Raw genomic sequence first — 24,185 nt, forward strand, 5'->3', positions numbered from 1 at the left:
CTTGGAGAGGTGAACTTGCCTAAAGTCAAATCTTTTTAAGTAGCGGAGGAACAACTCAGACCCAGTGAATCACACACGGGAAAGTGTCCTGAGTGACTAACGTGCTCTTGTGGTGTGGACGTACCAGGAAGACAGTATCACACCAAGGAGAGAACAACCCAGAGAGGTTCACTTCTGCCACCCTGCAGGCAGGTGTGTGTGTCATGGAACCGAGGTATGAAAGTAGACGGTGGCATTGAGCCTAGCACATTGGAGGTACTCGAGGAACAGTTGGTGGACCAAGTTTTCAAAATTTCATTCTGCTCAACGAGGAGGAAACCAGCAAAATGATTTCAACTGGGCCTTTATTTGGAGTGAGAGGTAGCTAATCTTGCTTGGAAGTCCAGAGATTATGGGAGACAACCAATGGGGAGAGGGGAGGGGAACAATTTAGAGACTTAGCGAGATTAGACGTACTCTGTGAGCCAAAACTCACCACTGTCTTAAACTCTAACACCAAAGCCATTAGGACAGAAAAGATGGCCAGATTACCCACTTAGTTCCTCTGTATCACTGGTAGTTCTGTGGTTTAAGAAGAGCTGTAGATTATTTACAAATTAAGTTCCCTCTAGTCAGCTAATGACCTGCATGGAAATAAGGACCATGCTTCCTGTCTTTGGGATTTCTTTGAACATATAAACCAAGTCAGAATATAATATTTCTTAATGTAAAAAATCTTTATTGCTATTTCAGCTTAAATGGTGATCAAAAATATTTATTCTTGCCTTAACTCACAGCTTCATAGAGTGTTACGGAACGTGGTTTCATTTGTTATCTTCCCCTACAATAAGAAAAAGCAGAAAAATCCTAAAGGTGCTTTTGGTTAAGAAACTAATTTCACATACAAGTTAGAGAAAATTACAGTTTCATGCTAAAATAAAGTACTTATAAAATAACAGGTACTCCATTTTAAAACAAAGCCATGAAAAAGATTCCATTTTATTTATTATTATTGTTATTGTTATTTATTATTATTTTTTTTTACAAACAATAGATTTGCTGCAACATGCTCTGGCTCATATTATTGAATTTAAAAATTTAACACATTTCAAAAATATCAAAAATACACTATAATGAGTCTTAGGACTACAATATGACAATGATTGCACAAAACCATAAGATATGAACTCACTGTCTGGAGGACATCTACTGGCAACAGTGAGAGAAAACCCTACAGCTTCTGGGAGAAGTGCGTGAAATTTCGAAGGAGCTTATGTGTGATTGAATGATCATCAAATGAGGGAAACAGAGCAGGATTTACTGTAGCTGCTTTTCTCAACCCAGGAAGTGCTTACCCAACTATGGGGCAAAAGTCACTAACTGGAGAGAAAGATTAACTTGCCACTGGGGGAGTCTGAAAGTCCCCACCCAGAGGGAAGTAAAAAGTGACACAAGACAGTTCTATAGTGATGCTGAGGACATCACTGAATGGCTTGGAGACTATTTAATAATCGGTACATTTATCAATAACAGCCAAGTGCTCCCTTATGGAGGTCTCTTCATGAGTAATTATTGAGTAGATAGAGAAGGTGAGCCTGTGGCTTCCAAGTACCTGCTTTTGCTGAAAGCCTACATGGAAAGAAGGGCATCGTTTGATATTCAGCAGATCAGCCAAACCTCACTGGCTCCATCTCCTAGAAAATAGCACCCAATGATTACCAAGCTGCTTGTGTTGGCTCTTCTATACACCAGGAAAATGAATTCATCAACTTATTGCACACACACAGTCTACAGTAGTATAATAAAGCCCTCTCTTGTAATGAGGAGTGGTAAGTCAATGACTCTATGGTAGCACGGTAGATTTATGACATACTAGCGTTCAAATTTTCAAATGGATTTTCAATCCATTTGCATAAAAATAAAAATACCATGGCTGCCAAGACTTGTGTATTTTTCTTTCTTCCATGGGACTCCTGGACTGCTCCCATTAAACAGGAGTATTCTTTCAGAAATCCTCTTAAACGTCTCTATTAAATGGGAGGTACGCACGAGGACCTGAGAATCATGCAGAGGCCGGGATCTCTGGGCTAGGCCGGGATCTCTGGGCTAGAGATCAACGGGCCTCTGCCCACCTGGGGCACACATCCTCTGGGTGAAGTCCTGGGAAGTAGATTACATTCACCTGGAGACGGATTACTGGCTTTCACCACCCGACAACCTAATCAGATCACACAATAACTGTAAATGACTTCATAGGTCAAAAGAGTTCTGTGTATTTTTGGTGATGGGCTATGGCCTTGTCATCCCGTTTTAACAAAGAGCAATTATAGAGGGAAATGAATCAAAGGAAGTTACAAAAAAAGAGTAGTCAGTTTTGGTGTAGCCTATATTAAAGGTTTTCATACAACCTAACGTTTCCTGAACATAAATCTACCACATAAAAGAACATTTGGAACTTTAGGGTCCTGCTGACTAAAAAGTGAATACATTTACTTTTAGTAAAGTCATTTCATAACTGGGTTTTGTGGTGATTCCAACTAGTAGGGTGGGAAACAAAGACAAGAAAAGGTTCACAGATAAAGGGTAATTTTTAAAAGACTATACTATTAAAGTGGTATATTCCCAAAATAATTTCCAACACTGTCATCTTGGGTTTTTTCCTTCATTTTCATTCCCCCCCCAGTTTTTCTATTAAAAAATAAGGCAGCAACACACTACTGTTCCCATCATTCTTACAGCACCTGAACTTTGCATGAACCACTATGTTCCCCACTTCAAATCAAGACCTGAGTTCTAAAATTTTGCAGTAGCTAACCAGTAGTTTGACACAGAAAAGTTTGTGTTCCTGGTAATTTGGGGACTCAAATTCAGATCCTTGATGGGTTGAACACTAGACAGCCATTGGTATGGAACCCCCCAAGAGTGCACCCCACTGACACACGCACATGGGTACAGGGCCTCTGAGAAGATGAGGATACATAACCATTTGTGGAGTGGTCATCTGGTTTTCTACCACTGCTTTAAGAAAACATCCCCCCGCCCCCCCCCAAAAAAAAGAGACAAATATATGTATAGATTAACCTTATCTTTAACATTTTGTTTCTCATGAAACAAAAATGGTTCCACTCTATTTTCTTTTTAATTGTGAAAGTATTTAAAAATTCAAAGCACAGTCCCCACTGGGTAACATTAAGCAATGTCAAAACTTTGCAGGAATAAAGAGGAATTAATTTTCCTAAGTAAATCTTCTAAAAGAAAAGGCAACAGAACAGAATTATGGAAGGAACTGCATTTTGCAAGGGTTACATGGAATGTGCAAAAAAAATCAGTAAACCAGGTTTTTTCTGTAAGCTTAGGATTTTCTCAATTAAGTCTTTCAGAAATTGAGCCCAGTACTGTGAAACCATGTGAGATGGATAAGCATTTTCAGAAGAAGACTCTGTTAAACATTAAGAGATGAACCCTCAACTCACTCCTGATGTTTTAGAAAACCACCTCTCTGCTCTAGAGTAAGAGAAGGAACCTGCCTAACCTGGAAGCTCCATCCATCCATCTGTGCTCGTTAGGCCTCAGTCTGTTCAGAGTCATCTATAACTCAAGGTTACTTGGATGTAACCTTACAGCAGCAGCCTTGGACCTACGTGCTAGGAGGCTGACCGCCACCTCCATCACATGTTATGGAAAGAGGCCAATCCCCAAATGCCTCTCTTGTGACCTGCTGGGAGATTCCTAGCAGGTGTCACATTTGTCAAGGAGTTATTCTCTTTTTGTGATTTTGGGGGGAAGTAGTCTTAGTCCTCACTCCTTCTGCATCTTCATCCCCAAAAGAAGGCCCTACTCCCCTGTTTCTCAGGAACTTTCACAGTCTGACATCCAACAGTTAAATCAATTTCCCAGGGCCCTTCCTAGTACCCTCACAGCCGGCTCCAGCACCCGACGATCATCCTCCTGTGGACAAAGGCGCTGGGCTGCCTCTAAGAAGACTGGCTCGAGTGCAGATTCAAAAATAAAAAGTTCACAGTCAATGAAAAGTGCTCTCACTACATCACATACATAAATTATCTGTTTGATTGGTTCTACACTTCCAATAAACATCATTTTGATAGGCTGTATTCTCGTAGAGAAGAAGGAAAAGCCATGTGACTAGTCACGTTGCATCCCGTCAGGTTGAGATATAAGGTGATTTCTCTGTCACAGAGATCCAACAGCAGCAATCAGTAAAGGGAATCAATCTTCAGTTATTTCCTCCACAGATATAGTCCCTTTCCTGCCCAGGCAGGCAAATTCTCAAAATTATCCTAGGAGAGAAAGGGTTAATGGCAGGTGGTAGCACTGGTACAGGGCAATGCCTGCCTGCTCCCCAGTAGCCCTGGGGATCCCAGTGCAGGTTAAATGTGGAACTGAACACTGATGGTGTTTACTAGCTTATCCAGAGCAAGACCCTGACAGCTCTCACCATTTCTGGCTCCGAGTTCTACCCCCATCTCATCTGTGGTTTAGAAATGCAGAGGCAGAGTGCCCCTGGCAGGGTGCCCTATCCCACACCTCACAGCCTCCCCAGTGCCGTGGACCCCAGGGGAGTACTACAGCGCCGTGTCAAACTCCTCTGCGAGCTCGGTCCGACCCTCTTCGCTGGAATCAGGCTCAGGCCTGCTTTCCTGGTGGTGTTTCATTTGTTCCTTCACTTCTTCTTCGAGGTCACGAGGTACAACAAACTGGTCCTCTGGCTCCAGCTGAGCGGGGGCAGCAAAATAGCCAGTTTTCTTCCTGGGTGCTTCTGTGGCCACTTCGATGAGGTTCAGGCTATCTTCCAGGGGCACAATCGAGCCATTGGAGAGTTTCTTTCCGTAGAGACAGGAAGTGGAGGGAGACTTCTGTAACTCCATCTTGTCCTTGCTCAATGGCAGAAGGATGCCACTATTCACACTGTTCTGTCTTCGGATCCCAAAAACTAACCCTCTAGCACGTTCCTCGAGGCACGGGGTAGGGGAATTCTCCCTAAGAGTGGGAGAGTTCTCAGGCTGCCTCCCCCTACAGCAGTGGATATCTACTTCTACTTCCACCTTGCTGCCATTTGTCATGACCCCTTCAACGGGCTGGTCGTCATCACTGTCCAGGCCGTTGTCAGACTGGTTACTGGAGAAAGTCGCACAAGAAGGCTGGCGCTGGAACACCCCTGATGTGGGCGTTGGGTGGAGGCTGCAGCGCCTCTCTGGCCTTGAAGGCAAGCCAGCATCCAGGCCAACAGTGTTATGTTCGTCAGAAGCAGTGGATCCCACCTCACTGCTCACCTCTGAAGTGGACATCTCGCTGCTGAACTCAGAGGCAATACCACTACTGGAGGAAGGAGTGGTTGGCTTGGGTGGGTCCTTGATGACGGTGGTTGAAGCAAATCCCACAGGACCTGGGAGGGTGAGCCCGTTCATTTCACAAGTGCAGCCTTCCTCGCCAACGTTCAAATAAACCACCATCGCACCCACGTTGTCCTGACAACCATAGCTCTGCGCTAATGTGCACAGCTTCTTGGCAGCCGCTAATGGGTCTTGTACATGGCATACTGCGTTGACTGCTTCTGTGTATGACAAGTGTTCCCACAATGCTTTGTTTCCCAGAATCAGCAACTCATCCTGAATGGTAAGTGGAGTGGAAGATATGTGGGGCTTGGGGAGGATCCAAGGGTAGAGGTATGTACAGCCCAGCAGCCGGGTACAGCAGGTTACCCCATTCACTTTGTTGTCCTAGAGACAAGCAGAATGCAAACTCTGAGAAACAAGCGACAATGACACAGAGTTTTATATCTCTCTAGATCACAATGCTTAGGGCTCTACAACAAAACAGAATTGACATGTTATGTGGTTTTTCCTAGGACCTGTGTAATTTTAAGTGGACTTACGAAAAATAAATGTATAGAATTCTAAAAGGACAAGGGCCCACATCATAAAAAGGTGAGAAACCTAGCAGGAGTGACCTAATGCAAGAGGGCCCACATCACCAAGGGGAAGAGGAACCCAGCAGGATCCACCTCACACCAGAGGGCCCACATCACCAAGGGGAAGGGAACCAGGCAGGAACCACCTCATACCAGAGGGCCCACATCACCAAGGGGATGAGGCACCCAGCAGATTCCACCTCACACCAGAGGGCGCACATCACCAAGGGCATGGGAAGCAGACAGGAGTGACCTCACACAAGAGGGCCCACATCATATAAACCTGAGGAACCCAGCAGTTGTGACCTCACACCAGAGGGCCCACATCACCAAGGGCATGGGAAGCAGACAGGAGTGACCTCACACAAGAGGGCCCACATCATATAAACCTGAGGAACCCAGCAGTTGTGACCTCACACCAGAGGGCCCACATCACCAAGGGGATGGGAACCCAGCAGGATCCACCTCACACCAGAGGGCCCACATCACCATGGGAACTGGAACCAGGCAGGAGTGACCTCATACCAGAGGGCCCACATCATAAAAAGGTGAGAAACCAAGCAGGAGTGACCTCACACCAGTGGACCCACATCACCAAGAGGAAGAGGCACCCAGCAGGATCCACCTCACGGCAGAAGGCCCACATCACAAAGGGATGGGAACCAGGCAGGAGTGACCTCACACCAGAAGGCCTACAACACCAAGGGGATGGGAACCCAGCAGGATCCACCTCACACCAGAGGGCCCACATCACCATGGGAACTGGAACCAGGCAGGAGTGACCTCACACCAGAGGGCCCACATCACTAAGGGGATGGGAACCAGGCAGGAGTGACCTCACACCAGAGGGCCCACATCATATAAACCTGAGGAACCCAGCAGTTGTGATCTCACACCAGAGGGCCCACATCACCAAGGGGATGAGGCACCCAGCAGGATCTCCCTCACACCAGAGGGCCCACATCACCAAGGGGATGGGAACCAGGCAGGAGTGACCTCACACCAGAGGGTCCACATCATATAAACCTGAGGAACCCAGCAGTTGTGACCTCACACCAGAGGGCCCACATCACCAAGGGGATGAGGCACCCAGCAGGATCCACCTCACACCAGAGGGCCCACATCATCAAGGGGATGGGAACCCAGCAGGATCCACCTCACACCGGAGGGCCCACATCACAAAGGGTATGGGAACCAGGCAGGAGCTACCTCACAGCAGAAGGCCCACATCATAAAAATGTGAGGAAGCCAGCAGGTGTGAATATCAAATGGGTATTATTCTGCAAATAGTTCAGAGGACTGAGTTAAAACCAATTAAAATTAAGTGGCTAAAAGGCACCTCCGTCTCAAAAGATATTTGCTCTAACATGAAGTATAGGCCTCAGCCTGCTCTTAAATGGAGAAACATCTGTTAGAAAAACAATAAGCAAAACTATCAATTCCGCATCACTAGTATTCTTGGAGGGGCCAAAACTCAGATGGGTCACTAAATATGACTTCTCATTTAAAGGCAGAGTTGGGACTGAAGATACTAAATGGCTAAGAGAATTTTTATAGCTAAAGCACCGACTAATGCCTAAAGTCTGAAATCTGTGGCATAATTTACCTACTCTGGAATGGTTGTACCAAGAACGATGTAATTCTAAACTCAGAGGAAAAGGAAGAACCCTGGTTGCAGGCTGGGAATGTTCATCTGCCAGACGCTTCATATTGATTTCTTCTCAAGATAAAACCAAACTGCTAAAGCCCTCAATATATTAATTTCATAGTTGCAGTCATGCTTTGGGTGAAAATCCTGCCTCATTTATCAGAATTTGTCACAAACTCTCGAAATTTGTAATCTTATTTTCCTCACCTGTAAAATGAAAATAAAAGCACTTCTTTCATGGGGGTTATTGTGAAGCTTAAACAAAACAGGGAAAGTACAATGCTTAGCAAATAACAAGAAAACAATCAATGTCTGTAGTTATAAAAATGTTTCCTACTTGTCCAGGACTCCCTAAGAAAAATCTGAACATTATCTAAATTCTGTAATAGACTAATCAAGCAAAAAGTTATCTTTTATCTTTCATTTGTTTTGACTGAAAGACTCTCCTAAGACCAAATTTCCAGAATCTCCATAGCATCAACCACATTATAATGATACTTTTTTTTGGTTTTGTGCTTCCTTGGATGGAATCTTTTATAGTCCTTATGACAGAATTCTGACAGAACAGACAGCCTAGAAGTGGGCCCACACATATAGTCGACTGATCTTTGACAAAGGAGCCAAGGCAATTCAGTGAAGAAAGGACAGTCTATTTCAAAACACGGTGCTGTGTCAACTGGACATTCACATGCCAAAAAAGAAAAAAAACCTAGACACGGAGCAGCTTACACCTTTCACAAAAATTAATTCAAAATAAAACACAGGGGGCTTCCCTGGTGGCGCAGTGGTTGGGAGTCCACCTGCCGATGCAGGGGACACGGGTTCGTGCCCCCGTCAGGGAAGATCCCACATGCCGCAGAGCGGCTGGGCCGGTGAGCCATGGCCGCTGAGCCTGCACGTCCGGAGCCTGTGCTCCGCAACGGGAGAGGCCACGGCAGTGAGAGGCCCGCGTACCGCAAAAAAAAAAAAATAAATAAAATAAAATAAAACACAGACCTAAATGTAAAAGATGAAACTTCTAGAAGATAACACAGAAGAAAATCTAAGTGACTTTGGGTTTGGCAATGAGTTTTTAGATACAACACCAAAAGCATGACCCATGAAAGAAGAGAATTGGTAAGCGGGACTTCATTAAACTAGAAACTTCTGCTCTGCAAAAGACACTGTTAAAAGAATGAAAGACAAGCCACAGACCGGGAGAAAATATTTGCAAAACATTTCGGATAAGGACTTGTATCCAAAGTACACAAAGAACTCAACAATAAAGAAACAAACAATCCAATGAAAAATGGGCAAAAGATCTGAACAAAATTCTGCTTTGCAGTAAACAATGTTCACATGTAATTGCTAAAGTCTTTTTGAAAGCAAAAACGTTATGCTAGCTTCTGAAAAGGGAGAAAAGTTATAGAGATACTGAGGCTTCTTTATTAAAAAAAACAATACCAGAGTATACTAAGCCATATACAATATAAAAAGGAAAAATACTGTGAAACTTTTCATTTCAGAACAGGGATGTCAAACTATAAAACGTTTTTTCTTCTGTTTGGAATAACCAGATGAAAATTAACCAAGGAGGACATTTACATTTATTTTACATGCTATATATGTCTCAAGGACCACAAATTAGGATTTTTCATTTCTAATTAATTTGCTTTTTCTTTCTGCTAGTCATTAGCTGCTCATTAGATTTTCTTTTATTACTATTTTCAGGATTGGATACAATTTACAGGGCTTGATAGGAAGAAAATGGACCTTCACTGTTCCATGCAGAACAGCATTCATTAGATTCGGGGAGCGGAAGTGACCAGTGGAGAGCAAGATTCACCTCTGTTATGATGGCTTTTTGGTCCTTCACCCTCTGAGCCTCCTCTGGGTCCTGTTCCAGGCTGAAGACTTTAGACAGGGGCACTGGCTTCCCACTTCGGCACAGGACTGCTTGGCACATGCCAACGTTGGCCACGGTCAAGCTAAAGCTACTTGTTGGATCGGCAGTGTCGGGGTGGATATAACAAAGGAGAGCAGAAGAGCCCAGCTTCTGGCCAGCCATTCCTAGTTTCCTGTTGAGAAAGAAAAGAAAATGAAAACATGGCAGCTAGTTTTAGAAGAAAGCAGCAGTCCTTCATGTCCATGACTCCCTCGTTTTTTTGCCGTGTGACTGAAGCCGCTTCACCCTCCTCCGTCTGAAGGCAGTCTCTTGATGTGGGTGATGATGGTGAAGACAGCCTTGCCTTGTACTCTTAGCTGAGAAATTTTACCAGAAGGGTCCGGGTAGAGGAGACAAGGTGCGGCTTTCTCTGTTGCTTCTGCTTGCCTGATCATAGACTACAATGACCTAATTTGGTGGCTTCCAATGGTAGCAAATCAGAAACACCTGAAGGGCTTGTTAAAGACAACTCTGGGCCCACCCCGACAGTTTCTGATTCAGTGGGTAAGGGGCTGGCCCAATAATCTACATTCCAATAAGTTTCCGGTGATGCTGAGGCTGCTAGTCCTAGAACAACACTTTGTGAACCGCTTACTTAGGCTGCAAGTTCCCTGAAGGAAGGCCCATAATTTTCCTTGTATCTCTCCCATATACACGGCATCCATCCCCCTCAGCGATTGGTACACAATGCTAAGTACAGAGCAGATGCTATCAGAAAGATCTGGTTTCAAATTCCAGCTCTGCCATTTATGGGCTATAGAGCCTCAGCAAGTTGATGCTCCGAGAAATTTTTCTGACTAAAATACCCACCTCCACGGATTGTTTTGAAAATTAAAGATACAGTATGAAAAATGCTTGGTACAGTGCCCAGCTCTTGGGAAGTGCTTCATAAACTGAGTTTCCTTTCCCACACCCTTTGTTTTGCCAAGTCCCTAGGCTCAATTCTATTACTGAAAAATACTCCTTTCCCAACATCTTTGTGTCATAATGACAGATAAAACCACCTCGGGCTCCAGGTTGTTCCGTTTCAACCTTGATTATACAAAGGTACACCCTCTCAGTTGTATGTACCCTTTATGCAGCCCACCTGATGTGCAAGATGCTCTATTAGCCACGTAGAGATTTTCAACCATTGGTTTATAGGGTTTTTGCCCTTAAGTGGCTTAGACTTTAGTGAGGAGATTACTTGGTAAATCCCCAATAATAAGTATTTTGAACACAAGAATCTGATGAGTGCTTAACCTTTTGTAGGTCACTGATGCTTTGGAGAATCTTATAAAGGATTACCACCTTCCTTCCCCGAAATGCGCATACACACACACAACCTTTTGCGCAAGATTTCTGGGCTTTCCAGATTCTCAGCAGCCTTTGGTTTCAACAGAGAAAACAGATGCCTCCACAGGCTCTTTAAAGAGCCAAAGTCCCCACATTCCATGCTGATGGAGAGAATGGTCACAGAACAAAGAGCAAGATCTCACCTTGCCCCTGTACTTATAATTGAGACCCTGACCTTCTGGCTTAGTGAGATTCATTTTCCAAAAGCAGAACTGAGTTAGGAATTATTCAATCCACCTGCTTACCTGTGAGATACCAAGAAGGTGTGAGCCATGAAAACTGTGTCATTGGTTGACTGCTGTACCTCTTCCAAAAGCACATCTGCCATGGTACACTGGAGTAGGCGAGGGAGCTCCTCATTTCGGTCCCCATCAAACATGCCATACACAGCTCCCACGCCCTCTGCAAAGTTATCCACAGCTAGAGCAGATATACAAAGCCTATCACAGAAACAGGAGAAAGACAAACAATGAAGAAAGTTAGTGGTAAAGCATTCTTCTCCAGGGAGCCTTCTTTAAAAAAGTAAGTATTGATTGAGGGTGGAGAAGGATAGTAGTAAATCCTAATCTACACATGAAAGAAGTGTTACAGAAGATAAGTAAGCAGCATCTTAAAGAGTTGATGCCATAAGAAAAGGGGGAATTCAGCCACATTCAGGGGCAGTACATATTAGCTCTGCAATGCTGTGGAAGGCTGGGAAAATTAGATGTTTTCTCTTCGTAGTGATTAAGGACTAGTATCAACACCCTTCAGCCAAAGACTCCCCCAGGTGCACGACATACCTGTGGCTGCAGAAGTTGAGTTTATTATGCCTTGCAACAAGAGAAAGCACACCATGGGACTCTGGGGTATATGAGGGTATTGGAAAAAATCTAGTACAGGATTTGTGTCTGCCTGGGTCATTTTGGGGAAGATCTAACAAAGTGGGGGATCATACTAGATTGGGTGCTGTCAGAAAGCAGGGCTATTCTATGGTTGGGTACCTCAATAAATCTTATCTACAGGGAAAGAAGATTAGCATGGGGACAAAGCTGTGATTGATAAAGAAAGTAGCAGTCACCCATCTTATTCATGAGATGGCATGTGGGTGTTTTGTGGGCTGCACATTCATCTTGTTTTGTCTTACTGGATCATGGTCTCAGAGGAATCTTATCTGATGTTGGCATTCTGTGATTTGTTTATGTCCAACAGGAGAACAACATGGCCTAGCTTTCAGCACCAGATCCTTTCCCAGATGTCAGGGGAACTTTCTCAGTCTCCATGGCCGTGATACTCACTTGTTTCTCTGCCCTGCCATCTCAGCCAGTCCATGGCTCCAGAAGTTTGATGTAACTGTAGAATCAGTGGTTGGCAAAGGTTTCTGATCAATTTTCAGGGTGGTGATATGGCTGTGGGAAGTGGAGGAAAGGAAGTTTAAACCGTATATGCTTCTGTACTTTACAGAAGCTATCCCAACAATAATTTATGTTTTTATAAAATAATCTGTTGACAGACTAAGACTAATTTCCAGAGAGACCAAAGAAAGTAGTATGCTGACCCACTGGCCAAGAAGAGAGAGAAAGGAAAGGGGTAGGAGGAAGAAATAGGGGCCAAATTTGTTATAATCGATGCCGTTCATTTCAATGAAAAACTAAGCACAACAAAGATTTCTAAGTTTCAACTGCCTACTTATTTTAAGTATTTTGATACAGTGAAGTCTTGGTACAATGAATGAGCTTGCATTGTCTTAGATGTAATGTAATGTGATCTGTGACACCTAAATTACCTATGCCTGCTGTACAATCACACCACTCAGGATGGCTGTTCTCTTGCTCCCTGTATGACCCTGCCCAACCAGTGCCTGCCTCACCCACACCCTACTCGCCTGACTGACCTTCCCTCTGAATCACAGAGCCTGATCAGTAAATGCCTGCATACCTACCTCCCCACCCCCGCTTCACTCGGCCCCAGCTAGTGACTGTTCTCTCTTTAGATCAGAACTCTCTCTACTATGAGAGTTTATCAAAGGGGTGGCGAGGGGGCGTGCCTCTGCTTGTTTTCCAGGTAACTGATGAGCCAACCTCCCTCTATAACTGGTAACCTCCCTCTCCCGCAGTAGTAAAGCCACTACCATGTCCTGCCCACCAGATGCTGCACACGGTGGGGTGTTGCTCCGGGACCTTGCTTCAGACATGTAAGATCCCCCTACCCATTAAAACACGATGTCTCTGTTGCTAGCTCTGGGCTCTTTCTTTGGTCTCGAGGTTGGGCAAGTACAGGGCTTGCAGGCCTGTGGGGTGCAGCCACACACCTGCCCTGTAAAGATACTGGGGTACGGCTGAGCAGTACCCACGATGTTGAGTTCGAATATCTATGGGCTGACTGCTGGACAGAACACCCATCGAAAACTGACTCAAAGAACAGAACCGAGGGGCTTTGTGATCTAATTCATTCTATTCCTTTAATGAACTGAGTCTCCACAGTCCTTAAGAAGAATCACACAAGGCTGGTGGGAGTTACAGCACATGTGGATTCAACTTCGTAAGTCTTCCTACCTAAATGCGTCTAGCGTCTTGTGTTCCAGAACCAGATTTGTATTTCCAGTTAGGTCCAGGTCTTGTAAAGTAGCAGGCAGAGCCTCTGGAATCAGGATTTCGGTCAAGTCGTTGCAACTTAGGTCTACAAACTGAGAGGAAAACAGAGAGATTAAGTTAATTCTTAACTCCCTAAGGGTCAATGTCCTACTATATCCTCAAAGGGAATTTAATTTCTTCCCAGAAGCCAATTAAATATACTGTGATCCCAAACCTCCACTTTCCTCTTCCTTAGGAGAAGAGAACTGCCTCAGTCACACCCCTCCCATCACCCCCAGACATCACTCCAGCGCACACAAGTACCTGTATCTGAGGCAACTGCAGTATTTCTGGGAAAATGCTAATGTGGTTGGAGTGCGCCACCAGAGTGTGCAGCCTTTTGCAGTTTGCGATGGTCGTGGGGATGGTTTTAAGCTTGTTGCCACTTAGGTTCAGTTCCTCTAATTGCTCCAATTTATTTAGTTTGCTGAAAAGGAAACACCAAAATACCATATTGCACCCAAATGAGCAGCTGCCAAACAAGTTCCACAGCTGCCAGAGTACAGAGGTGACTGACCCGCTGCCCAATGACCAGCCAGAATGAAACAGCCACAAGGGTGAACAAACACTCTCGCTGAGCCTCAGCCCCATCTCCCTCCCTCTCAGTGCATTTCAAGGGCTGAACCCTCCTTGCGCTTCTACTGCAGCTGCTGGATCTTTAGGGCACGAACATCTTCCTATTATCTGACTTCTAGGAAGTGGCTGAATTGGCATCAGCCTAGGGTTGGTCGACCAGTTACAGTACTTGCTTTGCCACTAACTAGTTGCAAAATACTGGGTAGATTAGTGTCAGCGGACATCAATAGCCTTGGCTATAAAGTAAAGAAGTTGTACTAAATCATCACTAAGATTGCTTTTAGTTTTATTTATTTATTTTAAATTAATTTTTTAAAATTTAATTAATTAATTTAATTCTTGGCTGCTTTGGGTCTTAGTTGCAGCACGCGGGATCTTTGTTGTGTTGCGCAGACTCTTTGATGTCATGCACAGGCTCTTTGTTGTGGCGCGTGGGCGTCTCTCTAGTTGTGGTGCGCAGGCTCCAGAGAGCATGGGCTCTGTAGTTTGTGGCACGCGGGCTAACTGAGGTGCGAGGGCTTAGTTGTCCCGAGGCATGTGGGATCCTAGTTCCCCGACCAAGGATCGAACCCGCATCCCCTGCATTGGAAGGCAGATTCTTTAGCACTGGACCACCAGAGAATTCCCTCCTTTTAGTTTTAAATTTCTAGGGACTTCCCTGGTGGCACAGTGGTACAGAGTCCTCCTGCTAGTGCAGGGCACACGGGTTCAAGCCCTGGTCCGGGAAGAGCCCACATGCCACAGAGCCACTAAGCCTGTGTACCACAGCTACTGAACCTGCGTGCTACAACCACTGAAGCCCGCATGCCTAGAACCCGTGCTCCACAACAAGAGAAGCCACTGCAATGAGAAGCCCGCGCACAGGGAAACAAAGAGTAGCCCCCCGCTCGCCGCAGCTAGGGAAAATCCTCGTGCAGCAACAAAGACCCAACACAGCCAAAACTAAATAAATAAAATAAATTTAAACAGTAATAAATTTCTACAGTTACTCATAACGTAATCCACCTTCAGCAAACATTTATCAAGTGCCTATAATACACACAGCGCTGTGCTAGGGACTGTGATGCAGGCGATTCACACTGTCCCTCCAGTACGCAAAGTTTTCTACACAGTAAGCAAAACATCTTCAGACGGCCTAACACCTTTATCAGATTATGACAAATTGCTCTGATTTCTCTTTATCGACCAATTTTAAACACTGTAAAAATAATAAACTGCTGTAACATAGAAAGTTTAGAAAATAAACCAACAATAATACCAATCTGAAAAAATTACTATTTTCATTTTGCTGAATTTCCTGCTAAATTTTTCATATGGAGATTTTACATGAAATTTATATCCTGCCCTTTTCACATATCATAAATATTGATAATTTTCATTGCTAGAAAACTGATGAATAGTTTGTAATAATTAAGCTCAGTAAGTTAAAATTGTTTTCTTTCTTATTACAATAGTAATACTCACTGAAAAAAATTGAAAAATAAAGATGAACATCAAAAAAAACCTTTTAATCCCACAACTAGACATAATCTCTGATGACAATTTGGTGGAGAGTAGTCTTGTTGGCCTTTTTAATGCATGAAACTCTATGTTTCGAATTAAAACATGATGATGCTTATCATATGTATTGTTTAACAACTTTTTTTTTTACTTAATAATATATTTTAAAAATATTCCCATGTCCAAATTTCACACTTTTCTCTTACATGATTCCCTACTTGGATCCTTCTGACTTACAGATAGAAACGCAGCATCTGTATCTCATTAAGTGTCTTACTGAGCACCCAGAACTGTGCTAGATTCTGAAAATAGTCCAAAGGAAACAGAAGACTTGGGATTGTGCCTGTGCAATTATAACACTGTTCAGGAGATAACTTGACAGGAGATTTATTACTCAGTACGGAACATACATTTTCTTTAAAATAATGCTCTAAATTCCATTCATTCATTCATTCATTCATTTAGGCTCTGTTGGGTCTTTCGTTGCTGTGCGCTGTCTTTCTCTAGTTGTGGTGAGCAGGGGCTACTCTTCGTTGTGGTGCACAGGCTTCTCATTGCGGTGGCTTCTCTTGCTGCGGAGCACGGGCTCTAGGCGCGCAGACTTCAGTAGTTGTGGCTCGTGGGCCCAGTAGTTGTGGCACACAGGCTCAGTTGCTCTGCTGCATGTGGGATCTTCCTGGACCAAGGCTCGAACCTGTGTCACCTGCACTGGCAGGCGGATTCTTAACCACTGCGCCACCAGGGAAGTCCCCCATTTAGTTTTATCATCTGTATTCAGATTATTCTAATTTTGTGTAATCTCCTGTTGATTCTTGTCCTTACTTCTAACTTCTTAGTTTCATATTCTTAGGTGAGTTTTAAGTTTTCTATCAGCCTGCTTTTGACCACTCCAACAGTAAGAGTGTCGTCAAATTAGGTGGAATTCATTAGTTTCAGAGTATTACATCTGGTATCTCCCAACAGCTTCATAAACTAATGTAACTTGTCAGTGGTGCATCATTTGCACTTTATGTGAACATATTTGAGGCCAACTGAATTAATCTGATAGGATTTCAAGAGATCACATCCTGAAATTAAGATTCTGTATTCACTTTAAAAGCCATTGTTCAGGGACTTCCCTGGTGTCCCAGTGGTTCAGAATCCGCCTGCCAATGCAGGGGACACAGGTTCAAGCCCTGGTCCAAGAAGATCCCACATGCCCCGGAGCAACTAAGCCCATGTACCACAACTACAGAGCCTGTGCTCTAGAGCCCGCGAGAAACAACTACTGAAGCCCGCACGCCTAGAGCCCGTGCTCCACAACAAAGAGAAGCCACTACGATGAGAAGCCCGTGCACTGCAACAAAGAGTAGCCCCCACTCGCCACAACAAGAGAAAGCCCACGCGCAGCAATGAGGACCCAATGCAGCTGGAAAAAAAAGAAAAAAAAATTAATTAGTAAAAGCCATTGTTCAAATTCTTTCAAGGAAGCAATCAGTATCTCCAAATATCTCATTTTATAATCACAAAAATTATAATTTCTACGTTTTTCAACTTTAACACATTTCTAAGAAAATTTGTGAAACAAAATTAGAATAAAAATAGTTTGCTTTTCATTCAAATTGTATCAAACATGATATAATTTTATATGAAATATATATATAATTTCATTCAAATTATATCAAATGCCATTCCCCTATGTTCTTAGTTTTTGAAAACATGATTTTTAATGACTACCTTTATGGTATAAATGGATTTTTCTGGTGTCAAAAATTTTTTTTAATAATTTTTTTAGGGCTTCCCTGGTGGCGCAGTGGTTGAGAGTCCGCCTGCCGATGCAGGGGGCGCGGGTTCGTGCCCCGGGCCGGGAAGATCCCACATGCAGCGGAGCGGCTAGACCCGTGAGCCATGGCCGCTGAGCCTGCGCGTCTGGAGCCTGCGCTCCGCAGCGGGAGAGGCCACAACAGTGAGAGGCCCGCGTACCGCAAAAAAACAAAAACAACAACAACAAAAAAAATAAAATAATTTTAAAAATATATTTATTTATTTAATTATTTATTATTTATTTGTTTGGTTGGTTTTTTGGCTGTGCTGGGTCTTAGTTGCGGCATGCGAAATCTTCGTTGCCACGAGTGGGATCTGCAGTTGTGGCATGTGGGATCTTTTAGTTGTGGCATGTGAACTCTTAATTGTGCCATGTGGGATCTAGTTCCCTGACCAGGGATCGAACCCAGGCCTCCTGCATTGGGAGCATGGAGTCTTGGCCACTGGACCACCAGGGAAGTGCCTCTGGTGTGAAATTTTCTAAAAAAAAATTTTTTTCATCAAATGTATTTTGGAAGATACTTATTTCTCCACTGACACTGTTTAAAACTTTGACAAGGGATATATGTATATGTATAGCTGATTCACTTTGTTATAAAGCAGAAACTAACACACCATTGTAAAGCAATTATACTCCAATAAAGATGTTAAAAAAAAAAAAACTTTGACAACACTAAATATCCCTCTTATGTCTTATAAATGTAGCCTGGCTAAATACTATACATCTCTTCAGTGCAGCTACCCGTGCATATCTTTAACATCCTGCATTTATTACACTGCATTGCAACTGCCTATATACTTGTCTATTTCCCTAATTTGACTGCAAGTTCTTTGAGGACAGAGACTGTAATTTAATCACCACTGTTTCCCTAGTACTTACATAGTACTTGACATACAGTAGGCATTCAACATATATAAAAATGAACAAATTAATGGACTCAACAGTATTTTATATATCAGTGCTGACAGGAGAAAAGAAAGAATTATCTTCAGAATTTAATTTATTTCATAAGCCTGTACTTTCTAGGTTGAAAACTCTCAGACCACTATTAAGTAAATAGAACTAAGAATTAAACACATTTTAACCACAACCTCTGTGGTTACTGATACTTAACAACAGGGTACAGATTTTCCCATTCAAGTAGTGGAATCAGAGCACCAGTAAGTCGGTCAACATAAAGCAAGAGTACCCAGTAAAACAGCTGTGATGTAGTCTGACAAATGCAGAATCATGTTATGTATCTGACACAATCAAAGTTCGCGTTTGCTTACCTTGCAGGAAACGTCTGTAGCTGGTTGTTTGCAAGATGCAAGATTCGCAGGTGTGGGTGCCCCACCAGGACGGGCACACACTGATCTGTCAGGAGGTTGTTGGTCAGGTAGAGCAGCTGCAGTGCACTCAGACTCTCCTCCCCAGTGCAAGCAGATGGCAGAGACTCCAGACTATTTGCAGATGCATTCAAGTATCTGAGACTGACAGAACGCATGCAAATCATCATTTCCTTTATGGCTACTGGTTGCCTTCTTGTGTGGAAACCATCATGCCATCTCAGTATGTAACACTGCCTTTCCGTGCTCCCAAACTCATGACAAAAGTAATTTCCTTCAGGTAGTTTTCTCTGATTGATCCTACCCAAACAAAATTCCTTCTACTCAACTCATGTAAGCCAAGTAGAGAGGGAAGAATGCAGGCTTAGTTGTGTTCCCGGGATTCTGTGGTGGCCTAATTCTAACCCAGCTTCATGTTTTACTGTCTGCATGACCACTGAAACGATGTTGTTGAGTATCATGCTCACAAATATATGAACTGTGAGGACACCCTTTAGAAAAATGTTTGTCTGATTTTAATAGGATCATATTTATTTAGTCAATCCCCCTATAATCTCCTAATAACGGGCATATCGGCTGTTTCCAATTGTTTGCCATTATAGACATTATAATGAGCACCTTCGAGTCCTCACCCAATTATTTCTTTAGGCCATATTCCCAGAAGCAGAATATGTGGGGTCAAAGGCTACATATATCTTTAAGATTTTTATACACATACTGCCAAAATGAGCTCCAGAAAGGCTATATCAAAGTATACTTCAGATAGGCTATGCCACTAGAAGGATATATGATTGCATTTGCTCACACCTTTGTCAACACTGAGTATCAAAATTCATTTTAATCTTCACCAATCTAAGAAGTAAAACACGGTATGATTTAAAAAATCTGCCTAGCATGGTATTTGGTACATACAGAACATGCTCAGTAAAAGGCAGCTAATATTATTAAACTTCTGTGTTCTTTAGTCTTCTTCAAACTGTATGATCCACATTGCTAATTAGCTTTTAAGTTGTTGAGGGAAGTGTGTGTCTGTTTGTGTCTTCATATATCCCAAAAGTGCTCCGTGCAGAGTTAGTATTAAATATTATTGACAGTTTGCTACAACTGCTAGGTAACTTCCTTACTAAAGATTCTAGAGCTGAAACTGATTTTATTCAGACTGTCATCAGAATGAAATGCACTGTAATGCATTACTAACAAATGCTTATTAATTAACAAATGTTATGCACTAAAACTTTCCAAAAAGAAAATTTCCCTCAAATGTTTTTTTAGAATTTCCAAAGATTTTATTTTTAGGAAACTCCAACCAAGCATATTACACATTAAGAGATGTATAAACTGCCAGAGAACAAGCCAGACACTTGTGGGCTAAATGCTTTTTTGTATGCCTCCTGCAGCCTAGTTAAATTACCACTGTTTCTCTCTGCTTTCTCCATGTCAAAATTGAAGAACAATACTGCCTTCTCCATATTGCAGAAAACTATAATTAAAAACGAATTTTCAGGGCTTCCCTGGTGGCGCAGTGGTTGAGAGTCCGCCTGCCAATGCAGGGGACACGGGTTCGTGCCCCGGTCCGGGAGGATCCCACATGCTGCGGAGCGGCTGGGTCCGTGAGCCATGGCCGCTGGGCCTGCGCGTCCGGAGCCTGTGCTCCGCAACGGGAGAGGCCACAACAGTGAGAGGCCCACGTACCACAAAAAAAAAAAAAAAAAAAAAACGAATTTTCATTTAATGGTGACATATGTGTTAAATAAACCTGATTACAGGTATTAAAATAGGAAGACATACTATCTATTTGTTAATTTACAATGAGAAAGTAAATAATACTTTTGGAACAACATAACTTTAAATGCACAGTTTTCAAAGTAGGGAGTAAAAAAGCCCTGCAAATAAAGAATATAACTTAATGATAGCTTAGCAAAGCTAGAAGCAAAAACTAAATTAACTTCAGTGGTATGCCCTTTTCTCCTAATGCAAAAGCTGAAAAGTACCCAAAGAAGCTGTATCAGAATGCTGAAACCTCTATTTGAAGATCAAAGAGGCTTTCTAGATGAAAGTCTGAACCTTCCCAAGCTCTTTTTTTTTTTTTTTTTTGGCGGTACGCGGGCCTCTCACTGTTGTGGCCTCTCCCATTGCGGAGCACAGGCTCCGGACGCACAGGCTCAGCGGCCATGGCTCATGAGCCCAGCCACTCCGCGGCACGTGGGATCTTCCCAGACCGGGGCACGAACCCGTGTCCCCTGCATCGGCAGGTGGACTCTCAACCACTGCGCCACCAGGGAAGCCCCCCAACAAGCTCTTTAAATCTGTTTACAACACTGTAACTTCCTAAGTACTTGATGGTTATCTCACCTTTTGAGTTGAAGATTCCTGCCTCATAAGACAGTGTCACGGGGCTTCCTTGGTGGCACAGTGGTTGAGAATCCGCCTGCCAATGCAGGGGACATGGGTTCGATCCCTGGTCCAGGAAGATCCCACATGCCATGGAGCAACTAAACCCGTGTGCCATAACTACTGAGCCTGTGCTCTAGAGCCTGTGAGCCACAACTACTGAGCCTGTGTGCCACAACTACTGAAGCCTGCGCGCCTAGAGCCTGTGCTCCACAACAAGAGAAGCCACCACAGTGAGAAGCCCGTGCACTGCAACGAAGAGTAGCCCCCGCTCGCCACAACTAGAGAAAGGCTGCGCGCAGCAACGAAGACCCAACACAGCCAAAAATAAATGAATAAATTTATATAAAAAAAGACAGTGTCATATTTTATTCCATACAAATTGCAAATAAGTCTCCACCCATAGCTGGATTATGAGATAAACACTCTGTAAAGATGGTTCCCAAGGTCACTCCAATGACAAGTCTAGGCAGTTTGCTTAGTCAATGATTCTGCTCTTCTAAATAAAATCTACAGTACTTACTTTAAGGCCTTAGAGAAGAGGGTATCTGGCAGCCTGGTGAGCAAGTTATGCTGAATATCCAACACCTCGAGAGGGATGTGCTCCACCAGCGCTGGAAGGTTCTGCACGTGATTGTGTCCCACCATTAGTTTTCTAAGACTCAAGCTACTAAGGATTCTAAGGGGATAGAACACAAAGAAACAACAACAAAAAACGGATTTAAATCTCTCTTCCTGAGTCTGCCCTTGGCTATTTAACTAAAATCAGTAAACTAATAGAATTGTGTTCTTCTAGACAGTATAATCACTGACAGGTGCCAGAGCCAAGAAAGCAGCCACAACCATATGTTTACCCACCACCCACGAGGAAGTCATTCAGGTCATTCTGGGAAAAGGTGAATTAATGAAAGCACACAGCCCAGAACACATCTAAACAAAAAAAGCAATTTGTATAATAAATCAATTTAGATTTTAGGTCTAGACAGATAGCACCAAAAATTCAGTCAATTTATTAATACTAATAGAATTGATTATAATAAGCTAATAACAAAATTTATTATAACAAACACTACTCCTTATTCAATTCTTAAAATGTGCCAGGACATTTAACTATTAGGTCCAGAAGGGTTAAGTGACTTTGATTTGCCGAAGATATCACATTAAATGTAGTAAATGGTATAGTCAGGATTTGGATTAAAGTCTGACTCCAAAGCTGTGTTCATACCTACTATGCTACAAACCCTCTAATTTACTTTTAAAGACTCCACTAAGTAATAACTGCACATTTCACATCTTGGTACTTTTTAATATACGCCCCCCACCACCTCCCAACACCTTTATCTTTCCCCTCCACATACAGAAATCCTACCATCTTATAAAGGTCAATTCAAACAGGCATTCTCCATGAAGCATTCTCTAATTATCCAAAGTTCTGAATTTCTAAAACATTTTATTTATATAGTGTAGTGACCAAGAGTGAGGCTTTGGAGTAAGAATGACTACATTCAAATGCCTCCTCCTATCACTTCCTAGTTAAGTGCAATGTTGGACAAATTACCTAACCACTCTAAGCCTTAGTTTCCTTATTTGTAAGAGGAGGATAACAGCACTTATAAAATAAGGTTGATACAGGATTAAATAAGATAATGAAAGTGAAGGTCTTAGAACATTGCCCAGCTCATAATAAATCATCCAGTACAAATGTTCTATTATCACTATCATGTCACCGACCTATGTCAGCAACTCTTGTTACATTTTATCACAGTTATCTCTGCACAAGGCACCCCAACTATCTGTTTACTAAGTTCCTTGCAGGCCAAGACTACGCCTTAGGCATTACTGTATTCCTTACGGCACTCACACTGCCCTGCACTTAGCAGATACTCAGTATTTACTGAACAAATGAATCAAAGTACCCTTGAAAGGCAACCCAAATATAGGAAAGTTAATTAAATACACACATAATATATACATTAACACATGCATACCTCATAGGAATCTCTGTCAGGAGATTATAGCTCACATCTAGTATTTCTATCTTCTTTGCTTCACAGGCCCAGTCAGGGACACACTCAAGCAGGTTTCTGCAGAAAATAAATAATTAAAAGGCATCATTTAAGATGATGAGTGGAACTCATTCCATTTCACTAGTCTGTAATGTATCGTTAATGGTCCCCTGAGCTCCCTGAGGGCAGAAGCACTATCCCCAAGGCATCCCTGATGCACTGCCTGGAATACAGTAGGTGCTCAATGAATGTCGCTGATAGAAACGTGGAGAGAGACAAGCACACATACATGCCTGACACTGGATCAAGCGTGCTGTGGGCTCAATGAAGATACAAAGGCCTTCAGTATAGAAAAGCACATAGGTGGTGGGATGGGATGGAGAGGAAAGCCTTAAAGGAAGAAGAGCCATTTTAAACAAATATTCAAAAATGAGTAGGATTTCCTGAAGTAATGATGCGGGGAGAAGAGAAGCAAATTCTGGGAAAAAATGAACCAAATGAATAAAAGTGAGGAAGTAAGGACAAAAGATAACTAGTGGGGGAAAAGTTCCGGATCGTTTAGAATGTGAATTCAAGTCTTTAGTAGAGCACTGGGTGGATATTCAGTCACAGGAATTTATTTTCAGATGTTACGTAGCTTCCCCAAGCCTCAAAGTACCTACTGATCGATGGATCAACACGATGAGGCAGAATGAAATAAGTGCTGTTAAGAGAAATGCAGATGCTGCTCTGACGGTTTAGTGAAGGAAGCACTTCAAGGCAAGCTCCCTAAGAAATACGACATCTGGGGTAGAAGTTGAAGAATGCTGTACACACCGGAGGTGTGGTGGACATTCCAAGCAAGAGGTGACAACATGAGCTAGAGCACAGAGGCAAGAAAAGAATAATAAGCAGTTTGGTGATGCTGGAACAGCCAATACAGAGCACAGAGTGGGAAGAAACGAGGCTAGAAGTATCTGATCATGTCTAGGAGGTTGTGACTTTATCCTGCAGATGTAGGGGGATCGCTGAAGGGCTGGTGAGCAGTTTTGCACTTTTAAGAGCTCACTCTGTGCATACACAGAGGTCTGGTTGAGGTGGTGATAATAGTAAAAGGAAGCGTAATCAGGAAGCTGTTAGGGAATTCCCGACAGGGAATGATGAGGGCCTCAAT

At 43.1% G+C, this 24,185-nt stretch overlaps 1 protein-coding gene across 3 annotated transcripts in view; it reads right to left on the reverse strand.

Annotated features, from left to right (window-relative positions):
• Positions 1–642: 642 nt before the first annotated feature.
• Positions 643–24,185, reverse strand: part of PHLPP2 (PH domain and leucine rich repeat protein phosphatase 2) — a 74,968-nt gene continuing 51,425 nt past the window's right edge. For all 3 annotated transcript variants that reach the window (XM_081216143.1, XM_081216142.1, XM_081216144.1), the window contains 9 exons: positions 23,015–23,110; positions 21,550–21,705; positions 18,579–18,779; positions 13,692–13,854; positions 13,350–13,480; positions 12,093–12,203; positions 11,061–11,255; positions 9,382–9,613; positions 643–5,717 (listed from right to left, as the gene is read on the reverse strand). In XM_081216143.1, the coding sequence (XP_081072269.1) occupies positions 4,563–5,717; positions 9,382–9,613; positions 11,061–11,255; positions 12,093–12,203; positions 13,350–13,480; positions 13,692–13,854; positions 18,579–18,779; positions 21,550–21,705; positions 23,015–23,110 (2,440 nt within the window). In that variant the 3' untranslated portion in view covers positions 643–4,562. The remainder of the gene's footprint in view (positions 5,718–9,381; positions 9,614–11,060; positions 11,256–12,092; positions 12,204–13,349; positions 13,481–13,691; positions 13,855–18,578; positions 18,780–21,549; positions 21,706–23,014; positions 23,111–24,185) is intronic.

Source organism: Mesoplodon bidens (assembly GCF_964165515.1).
Source record: "Mesoplodon bidens genome assembly, chromosome: 18".
NCBI classification, from domain to species: domain Eukaryota; kingdom Metazoa; phylum Chordata; class Mammalia; order Artiodactyla; family Ziphiidae; genus Mesoplodon; species Mesoplodon bidens.